Source organism: Echiichthys vipera, assembly GCF_963691815.1.
Source record: "Echiichthys vipera genome assembly, chromosome: 14".
Classification (NCBI taxonomy): Eukaryota; Metazoa; Chordata; class Actinopteri; order Perciformes; family Trachinidae; genus Echiichthys; species Echiichthys vipera.
The window spans coordinates 11804695-11815666 of NC_139839.1; the positions used below are offsets into that span (position 1 = coordinate 11804695).

Sequence of the window (10972 nt, forward strand, 5' to 3'; positions counted from 1 at the left end):
ATATTACTGAATTAATATTTTAATTTTTCTTTGACTGGTTTGACAATTATTTTCTGTCACGTTCTGTTTACATTGTAGCAGCCAATAGCAGTGGGCATTGCGGGTTGCCAGGGTTGTCTGTTGTTGGGCGCAGCTTCTGTAGGCTTGCACTGGGTGAAATGCCTCAGCAAAGGGGGCGTTATTTGTCCCAGCAGTTGAGTTACCGGAGACGGGCAAAAACTAGAGTCAATAAAGGCCAAGCATTCACTTGATGGGCTGAGATAAAGGAGTTCAACAGCATTAAAACGCAAGCCCGTATGGCTACGTTTCTCCTTGATCGATAAGATAACTTTCATGTTTACTTAGCTACAACGGCTAACAGTAACTGTCAGTCAAACTCCTCTTCAATACTTGTTTTTATGGTGCGATTTGCCAGAGGAGACGGGGTCAAGGGTTCAAACAGACTCAAACCGACTCAGGTCTCCTGAAACATGTTACTGGGTCAACAGTTCGAGTCTAAATGTAGAACGGCAGGGTCGCATACATTCAAACAGAAAACAAAGATAACAATGTAATCAATTATGTTGTGTGCATTAGCCTACACATGAGGACAGGTGTATAACGATATAGGTCTACATATATGAGGAACAAAAAATAAATGTATTCATTAATGATTTTAATGTTTTGTGTGAAAGCCTCTGTTGCCGTCTTTTGTCCAGCAGAGGGGGCAGCAGTCTGGTCAGACTGAAGGGACACAGGGTCACACTGCACTGAACTTTAATTCTTGTGGTGAAGACGATGTATACATAGACCAACACAGATCAGTGTGTGCATGATAAGTGTGTGTGCGTGTGTGTGTGTGTGTGTGTGTGTGTGTGTGTGTCTGTGTGTCTGTGTGTGTGTGTGTGTATGTGTTGAATCAAGAACAACATTAAGGCAGACAGAGAACTGATATCCCAGGTTTATTAAATCATGCAGAATTTATGCATATCCACCTAAATATAGAGGGGACATCAGAGGGGGGTATTTATCATCAACGAAATGCTTTAAAAACAGAAATAACCGAAACTATTGTGAGTTTATGTTGTGATTACTTAAGACTTGCTTGTTTAAAACACAGAGTGAATTCCTCCCTATGGTCATCTGGCCTATCTCTTCTCTGCCCTTGATGCATCAGGTGTCGCTTCATGCTTGCACCCCAGCCAGTATTTTGCAATGGATCGTGGGTAAGGAGGGTTGGCAGAGGCCACGCGTTTTGTCTGCAGATCCACTCTGTAGTATTTATCTGCCATCACAAAAAGAGAAGCAACATACAAACCAAAACGTGTTAATGGAGGGAGCTCAAACTGAATCTTTGTCATTCTCGAAACAGTCATGTGTTCATACCTCTCTTGAAAAAGTACACATTTTGAATGGGGGTGCTTTTGCTCTCCTGTGTGGTGCTTTCACCAAAGATGTCGCTGAAGTCGCTGTAGTCGCTGTAGTCAAACAAATCATCGTAGCTCCAAAAGTCATCGAACAATATGTGGCGAGTCTTCCTTCTTCGCTGTGCACGCTTCTTGCTGGGCCTCTTCCTCCGACTGCTGCGCCTCCTCGCTGCTGGAGGGTAAGATGGCGTGGGCTTGGGGCTGAGGTAGACTCTCCCCACCATGGCAGCATCTACAGGGGGCCCGATGCCATGCCAGTCCCTGCTGGTGAAACTAGGGCCTGTGTGGCGACTGCTGACTGAATGAGGAGGGGGGAAAATGACAGGTGATTAGAAACATACACACATGTAAATAAGAAAGCAAATAAACAAAGCTGAGCCTTACAGGAGCCCCCAAAGAGCTCTGTGAAGAAATCCTCCCATGTCTGATCGCAGAAGAGGTCCGTGTAGCGCGTGAACAGCACAGATGGGGAGGACATGCTCATGTGGACGCACTCCTCGTGGGAAGGCTGGTGCTTGAACGCATACTGGTAATACTTGTCCCCTGAAGAAAGAAACAAGGAAAGTAACACACAGGTGTAAATAATCAAACATGTCTGGGTGTCCTTGCACATTAGTAACTAACCTTTCCTCTTTTTGAAATGATAAGGAAAGGTAGTGTCACTTTAGAGCAGAGATTTCCACCGATATTTTACTCAAAAGAAGCAATAACACAGTTTAGTAATACTCTATTACAACTAGAAGTCCTGCATTCAAACGTTAGCATCACAGTAAGTAAAAGTATTCATTTAAAGTGTAATGCCGGCGTAAAAGCCTCCCATGGTATTTATAGACATGAATATACATCAAATAAACCATTGAGACAGTTTTTTAACCACTAATACTGCTCAAAATAGCACCAAACCTCCGCAGCAGCATGATAACAGTCCGAACCCAAGGAGGAAAGTGTAGAACTCAACTCCAGTGCTTTCAGTAATCAACCTCAATATGGACGTAGCTGGCTGCTAAAGCTTGTAGCATTGAAAACGCTCTTTTTTTAATAAACTCAGAGTTCGCTAACTACAATGCTGGTGCTTCGTTTTATTCGACTCTTATGCTACTGCAGAGGTTTGGTGTTATTTGGAGCAATATTAGTGGTTAGAAAAAGCCGTTTTGGATGGTTTAGCGCTCCGCCCTGAGCTACTCAGTGTTAGCCATGACAGTCTGCCTTTTAATAGGTGATCACCCAAAAAAATGTCTTGATGGCTTATTTGATATATTTATGCAGAGAAAAACCATGGGAGGCTTTTACGCTGGAATTACACTTTAAACAGAAGGACCCAATTCAGAATGATCATATCATATTGTTGGACTCTAACTAAATGCATTAATGTGTTCATCCCTTTATCGATGCAGCTGGTATATTCATTTTTAGTAATACAGCATAATGTATTTGTTGATGATACTAGAGTAGAAGTATAAAGTAGCATACAATGGAATTACCTAAATGAAGTACCTATAAAGTACAAAAACCTGAACCATTGGAGGTTTGAAACCTGAGGGTCACAGCCCCCGAAGAGGGATCACAAGATGATTAACAAATTACTAAAAAAAAAACAACCATTATAACGCTGCACAAATTATTTTTCTGTGACTCTCTTCTGTGCTTTTTTTTTTTTAATTATGAAATACTTCATGGGTTTACCTCTCAAGGCATGTAAAATATATTTAAATAAAACTGCTGGTAAAAAATAAACAATATGAGCCAAAAACATCAGAAACTTTTGCTTTAACAAACTTCATTCATTCATCGATCATGTCATGCAGGATCAAAACCAATCATTAAGTTGTATTGTGAATAAATACAATAAAATGATCACACATCCCTTCAAGATTACCTTTGAAAAAGTAGACTTTCTCTTTGCCGCGGTGACTTGGTGCTGGTATGGCAAACGCTGCATCAATGGCATCTGGTATGCCATCAAAGCCGACTGAAATGTCCCGCGGATAGTCCTCATCCAAGACATCACCGTCAAACCTCCAGTACTTGTTTCCCTGAGGGAGATTAAATACAAATCACAAAGCAGTGAGGGCAATAAAAGGAAAAAATGCTGGTATATGGTCATCCAATGAAATCAATAATGGACAGTGTTCAGGATTCTTTGGCTTCTTCACATCTGAGTGTTTGTAAGCATTAAAATCTCTATTATTGATTATTAATTTTGGTTCCAATGTGAAGAGTATAGTCAGACATAACAGAATCTGTTCACAGACTCTAGAGAGGCAGAAGTTTCCACCTTAAAGATGTAGGATTTTCCTTGGCAGTTGATGCGTGTGAATGCAGCGTCTATGGGTCCAGAGATCCCCCACACATCCTCAATGAGTTTTGGGTAACCAGGAAGTACGGACTTGTCATCCAACTCAAAGAAATATTCACCTAGGAAGAAAATATAGAACAGTTTATCCAGTCCACACTGTAAAGAAAAGAAAAACCTGTAAAAAAAAAAAGAAGGTACAATTGCAGCCAAGTTTCCAGACGGATATTGTGATATAACAGTAAATAACCGTATCACAGAATTACCTGTTATAAACTGTATAAAAACAGCACATTTTTAAGTCAAAATCAGTTAAATTACATTAAATATACTGTCATTTAATATGGTTATTTACTGTAATTTCATGGTATCTGTCTGGAAACTTTGCTGCCAGTCGTTTTACCGTTTTTTTTACAGTACATGTTTATACAGTGCAGTGTACTGATTTGAGAAATGTACTGTACAACAGTTAGAGGACAGAAACATTTATGGACGTCCAGGTTTACCTCTAAAAGCATATATCGACCCATTCTTCAGCTGCAGAAAAGCATCAAAAGGTTGTCCGCTGCAGGCCGCTGCATCAGGGTGTACAGTTGGTGTTGGCCCCTGTGTGGGCCCCTGTGTGGGCCTCTGTGTTGGCCCCTGTGTGGCAGCAGGTGTGGGAAAGGCAGTGGTGGTCGCTGCAAATGTTGTGCTGGAAGCTGCTGGGAGAGTTGTCGGTGTGCTCTGAATAAGAGTTGTCCCGGCTTCTGTTACTTCTTCTGCTTCCTCAAAGGTATCGCCACGAGCAACTGAGGGCGGTGCAGATGGAAGTTTTGTCACGTTAATCATTTTTAGACGCTTTAATTCATTCAAATACCAATCGTTAAAGGTTGAATATGGAGAATGAGCAGAACACCGCCATCTAGTGTCTCAAGATCATCATCGTAACAACAGAAAATAATTCCACCACTCGGGTTGCCAGGTTCGTCAGAACTGGTCAGGTGGCCTACAGGAGACCGGAGACGGTTTGAACCTGAACCTGTGTAAGCCCGTCCCCTCCAGCAGATTGCACCATAAAAACAAGTATTGCAGAGGAGTTGACTAACAGTTAGCCGTTACAGCTAAGTAAACATGAAAGTTAGCTTACAGATCAAGGAGAAACGTAGCCATTTGGGCGTGCGTTTTAATGCCTTTGAAATTCTTTATCTCAGTCCATCAAGTGAATGCTTGGCCTATATTGACTCTCGTTTAGTCTCCAGCTGCAGGATTGGCAAACTCCATTTCACCCAGTGCCAGCCTACAGTAGCTGCACCAAACAACAACCCTCAATGTCGGCTGCTATTGGCTGCTACAATGGAAACAGAACGTAACAGAAAGTCATTATCAAACCCGTAAAAAAACTGTTTTAAATATTAATTTAGAATAAATATATTTTTTTTTGTGGAAAAGCAATACTTTCATTCTGTACCCCTCAAGACGCCAGTGGGTGTATTATTATTATTACTATTGTTTTAAATATATAGCTTTTAATGAAGATTCTACATATTCAACCTTTAATTCAGGGAAATGGTAATATTCTTACTGACTCTTTTTCGGGCAGATGGTGTCAAAGTCCGTGCAGCAGCTTCCATAGTACACGCACATTGAGTCGCACTGACATTTTATCTGCGGGTCGAAGGAGCCACAGCGACCCACGCAGGACTCTGTGGAAACGCAGGGTAAATGCAGAGTGGAAACGCACGTAATGATTACTTGTGTTGCAGACTTGCAGCAGTGGTGGAGGAATCCTTTACTTAGTTACAAATATCCATTAAAGCATTCTTTCTACAGAAATAACGCCAACTTTGACTGATATTTTATTACATGTAGCACTGATTCGTCCATGAATGCTGTATGTAAAGTTGTACTGTTGTAGCAGGTCGAGGTGGAGCTTCTTTTAGCTATATCTATACTCACTTTATTTACAGTTACTTTACTCTAATGGTTCCCAATGTAGGGGTCTGGCCCCTCCAGTGGCTCACAACATTCCTCTAAAGGGGTCATGAGATGAAAAATATGGAAAGAAAACCAGAAAAACAAAGTTCTCAAAATCTGTTTTCTTCCTTTGAAGTCAAATCTTTGCTTTTTTTTGGTGAAATATTAAATAAGTTTACTTCTGCTGTAAATGTTGGGAACCACTATTTTATCCTTAATGTGTTGCATTTTTTTTTTTCTCTCTAATGTACAATTTTAATCTGGGAGTTAAAATGTATCTGCTACTATAAAAAATACAGTGCTTCCCTCTGAAATGTAGTTGGTCAGAAGTATAAAGTACAGTTAAGAGTCACACTTAAGCACACTACTTCAGTAAACGTAGTTATCGTCCACTGCTTAGTAACAACCATTTAGTGGCACATTTTCTCCTGTTTTTGTAAGTGTATGCATACGTCTTAGTGATGTTACAGCACAAGCAGCTACTTTAAAGACTATATGAACAAATACCACAAACGTCTATTAAAAAACTTTAAGCAGATACTAAAAACCTTCTATTTTCTATGTAGAATAAAAACAAAATACAACATGACATGGATTTCCTATATTCAGATACTCTGTGTGGCAAATGCAGGGGAAATACTTGATGAATTGCTTTACAGGTAATAAATTTACTTAAAAGTAACATAATATTCAAACATTTTATACGTCAGAATCTCATGTGTGATGTGCATTAAATCAGGGCCATCTCTCACTCTTTTACTTTTAATGTTTCCTTTTGCTTAAAGATGAGTTTAAATAGAAAAGACAATCTGTGAGACGTACCTTCTGCAGCAAAGACGGTGTCCAGCAGGAGGACGAGGCCCAGCAGAGCCACTGCTGGCTTCATGCTGACTCACAGAAAACAAACACTTGAAAACAACAAATTAAAAACGTGTAATTTTGATTCAGAAGTAAACTGAGCGCCTGTTTACCCCAGTGGACTATAGTCAGATGAGCTGAGTGCCCCACTTGGGGTGCAGCGTTGTGTGCAGATGATCAATAGATATTTTCAGGAGCTGTTGACCCCCGGGCGTCTGCTCTCCTGATTGGTCAACGCTCGGCTGATAATCATTAAACTGTGACAACTGATCTCTGTCCTGTCTGTCCCAGAAACGTCCCCCTGATATGAACATGACCCCTTTAAGGCGCAGGATATACCCACATACTTAGCAAATTTAACACCCAACATCAATTTACTATTTCATTTTCATAAAATAAAAATAAAAAGAGAGATAATTACAATAAACCTTGCATTGATGGTTTATTTTTTAGCTTGAATAGCTCTTAATAAGGAAAAAGGTTGAAATGCAAAATGACAAACCAGACTAGAAACTACAGAAGTATGCTGTTGTCTCATAAAGTGTATACTGTATATGTAACGCCTGGTGAAATGAGGGAACAAGTACCTCAGCTCAAATATTGTGTAACCAGGGCAGTCTTTTTCCTCTTATCGATCTGTGGCATAAAAAAAACAAACCTAAAACAAACACAATGTCCTCCTCTTAATTTAACCCCGATAACTAGACTGGCATACAAAAAGAGACACAACAAGACATGTAGGATATACGTATATATATATATATATATATATATATATATATATATATATATATATATATTTATATTATACTGTATACAGCAGATTGTCTGACAGGAGTAAAGGATGCTAAAGAGATGCTATTACTTCCTCCTCACTCTGTTAAACATTGAAAGATCTTGCTTTTCTTTCATTTCTTTTATTTTTTATTTTTATAGAAACAAAATGTCTCAGTCAAAGAGCCAAAGAGTGTTTCTTTCATTTACACTCAAGTTGAAGAAGTTGGTGTTTGGAGATGTGTTTGTTTTTAATGAAGTGCGGTGGAAAAGGGTGAAGACTTTGCTTCCTCAGAGGTGTTTGAATCAGTCAGTGGGGAAAGCGATGGCTTGGGTTGCTGCCATATCTTTAATAGTTATCAATTAATAAGACACAAAATTTATAAAAGCATAGAAAAGTCTGTCGCTGAATGTTGTGGTTTGTTTACTCTGATTAATACGTTTTTATTCAGATCTAATTTTAACTCAAGGATCTAATAATGCTTGAAAGGTCTGATAGAAAATAGCCTCCTGGAGTTTGTAGTGATCAGCATTTGAGTTTGGGATGAGATGCGTCAACACAGATTAAGTTAGACTAAGATTCAGGTGAATTAGTGTTTAATTATACTGGATTTGAAAGGAGAAAACTGAAACTGAATGTTAAAATGGTAAAAGCAAAACAAATATGGTGCTCTCATGCATCAGAATTCTAGGAATAATTAAGATTTGACTGAGTTTAAAGTGGTTTAGTGGCCCACCACTAAAGCTGTAATCTATTGTCCTTAAAGCTTATAAAGTTGAGAGAATCAAAAGAGATGCTTAACAAAACATCAGAATGGTTATAATACAAGCACCAGCTAAATATCCTGAAATATGGCTAAAAAAACCCAGTGGATCCTAAATTCCCATAATGCAACTCAATAGCATCTTTGAATTGCCCCTCGCTGACTGGTAAACACCCACTTCTTTTAAACATCAACGCAGACCTAAAAACATGAGATATGCCCTATGACATCACCAGGGTAACTTTCCTACCAATGGTGAGTAAACTGAATATTACACGAGAAATTAGTGCCACTTTATGCAAATTTTATTGGATTGAATTGAACTAAATAAACTTCATATTGAACAAACAGACATACAAATATATATATATATATATATATATATATATATATATATATATATTTATATATATATATGTGCTATAAAAACAAAACAAAATAACCAATACTAACTGAACATAAGCAACATAAATGGACATTTCATGTTCATAAAGGAGTAGGAAGGGCTTTATGCTACCCATATTCTGCCTAATCCAAATACATTCATTACATAAAACAACTTTAATGGGTGATGAATTAATACAATATGTAACAAATGATCTGTGAGATCATTGACTGAGAAATAAAGTATTTTATATGCATCTTCTCTCCATAACTTTTGTCTGTTGAGGGGTCATATACCAATGCCATGCACCTTTTAATGTCAAATATTAATCTGCTGCCATATTTATGAGAAACAGGAGGCTGACAGACATGACTGCCTAACCTTTGTGCTTCCCTTGCATAACATTACCGTACAAACAATCTACACTAACACCGTGTGCAGCTCAGTCTAATTCTTCAGTCTGAGGGATACAACTTCAGTTCCCTAAGTCAGTTCTTACCTCAGTTGCTGAAATGTTGAAGCATTCAAACTCCCTCATCAGTAGTGGTTAAAACTGTACTGAGCTATTCTTATACTATATTGAACATTAATAGCATTTCCCACATGTACAGGTATGTTCAGTATAATAAAAAAAGTTCCCTAAGCTTCAGAAATAACTTCCTGTGTTCAGATAAATGAGAAAAAGGCATGTTGTGAGAGAACATCAGTAAAGCCCCCATTGTTTGTGAGGCCTAAATATTAAATGTTTGAAAATGTAATATTGATATTTAGCCGTTCTCGTCCCAACTCGTCACAAACTGCCGTTTTGTCAGGACACTTGGTGCCACTTGTCAAAGCTCTGTGCGTCCAACTGTGGACTTCACTATGGACGCCGTTTCAACCATTAATGTGGCATTAATTAAAACAAAAGTACTTAGGTTCCTGCAACAAAACCACTTAGGAAAGGATCATGGGTATTAAATTTGTAACGTAACTACAGTTACGCACGGGACATGAACTGTGCACAAACTGCTGTGTTTGCATAACCAATTCACTGACTTTATCGCTCTTGCTCTAAACGTCTATATATCTGAGCATCTAATATTGCAGTGGGTGGGTTTCCGGTTCAAAGCCTTGCACGAGTTCCTCAAGGGTGCCTCCTGCATCGGTATCAAACGCTGAGGGGCGCGACAAAGGGCGGTACTTGACGCCTGGAGAATGAGAACAGGCTGATTGGAGCAGATACACAGCTACTTTATTTGAACTCTGTTAGCCAAATCAATACAGTCCCTTCCTCAAGAGTCACTTTTTTCAATGTGATATGTTTAAATCATTAACACTTTAAAGGATAAAGTGCTAATGATTTAGGAGGTGTAAAACTACTGGTGGTGAATAGACAGATAAATTGTACCTTCGGTCACTCAGTTGTCTACAAACATGCTTTCTGTGATACGACTGTTTGATTAAATATGGTTGACAATAACAGTGTGTTTATGACTTAATTGAGGCTTTTCTTGGCCTTATCTCACATATACCGTAAATTGTAGGAATCAGATATAAAACAACAGTGATTTCCGCTTAAGCTCATAAAATATTACAGTCACATGTTTATTAAGAATAGTTTGAGGATGTTGCCTTTCATTGGTTTACAAACTTGCTATATCATCTCGGCTAAGATCTTATATTTTTACTCAGTATCCCACTTAAATCAATATTGTTTTTTAGTTCACGTTTAGGGAGCTGATAGTTGAATTATTTTAGTGATTTCTGAAAGAAAACCTTCATCTCTACTTTAAGACAAACAATGCTAAAGAAATAGCTGTAATTTTATTTTCATGTTACACTACCCGCTGTATTCAAGACATAGAAATAGAAATAAAAGGGCAAATAAAATGTTTTAGTGAAATTATAATTGACAAGCTTGTTAGCAAACATGATAAACCATGTAAACAAGGAAGTTGTGGAGTTTATTTTACTTGTTAATAATCCTCCATAAAAAGGCAACACTCGTGATTCACGTTGTGGTTTTATGTAAATAAACAAATAGGATATAAAGTGTTAACAGGGGAAACATTTGCTAACATTTAATTAAGTTTGTCAATTAAATGATTAAACTTAACCAATTTAGATCAGACTTGGAAAATGGATCACCAGAATTGTTTTTCTTCCTGAAATGTCCGTTACACGGCAAAATAGTTTGCTAGCATTTTATCTGCCATTAGCTAGCAGTCATACCAGACTGAGTAAGGCTGTAACAATAAAACCAAATAGAAAAAGGCTGCTTATTGATTATAAATTCAAGTTTTCAATTTAAAAAGACTGTTTTTCTTTTGAAAGTCATGACTCCAGGCCAACACATCTACGCGCGACCTACTTAAAACTGTTTGGAGACTTTGAAACACGTCTCGAGTGTTTCTTGAGTTATAAATACCGTATCATCTTTTGTTGAACTTTCAGCAGACTCGAAGTGACAACATTTATATCTGGTGCATGCACAGCACCTGACCTTTGGTTACACCTCACAGGGCTGCTCTCCTTCAGGTGATAAACCTGTCGA

General features: G+C 38.3%; 1 protein-coding gene across 1 annotated transcript; it reads right to left on the bottom strand.

Annotated features, from left to right (window-relative positions):
• Positions 1–1127: 1127 nt before the first annotated feature.
• vtnb (vitronectin b) lies at positions 1128–6541 on the bottom strand (the record flags this gene model as incomplete). The annotated part of the gene is made up of 8 exons (XM_083926607.1): positions 1128–1264; positions 1366–1704; positions 1791–1949; positions 3283–3439; positions 3682–3821; positions 4206–4490; positions 5268–5384; positions 6478–6541. The coding sequence occupies 8 exons, from the start codon at positions 6539–6541 to the stop codon at positions 1128–1130; spliced, it is 1398 nt and encodes a 465-aa protein (XP_083782733.1).
• Between the last annotated feature and the right edge of the window lie 4431 nt (positions 6542–10972).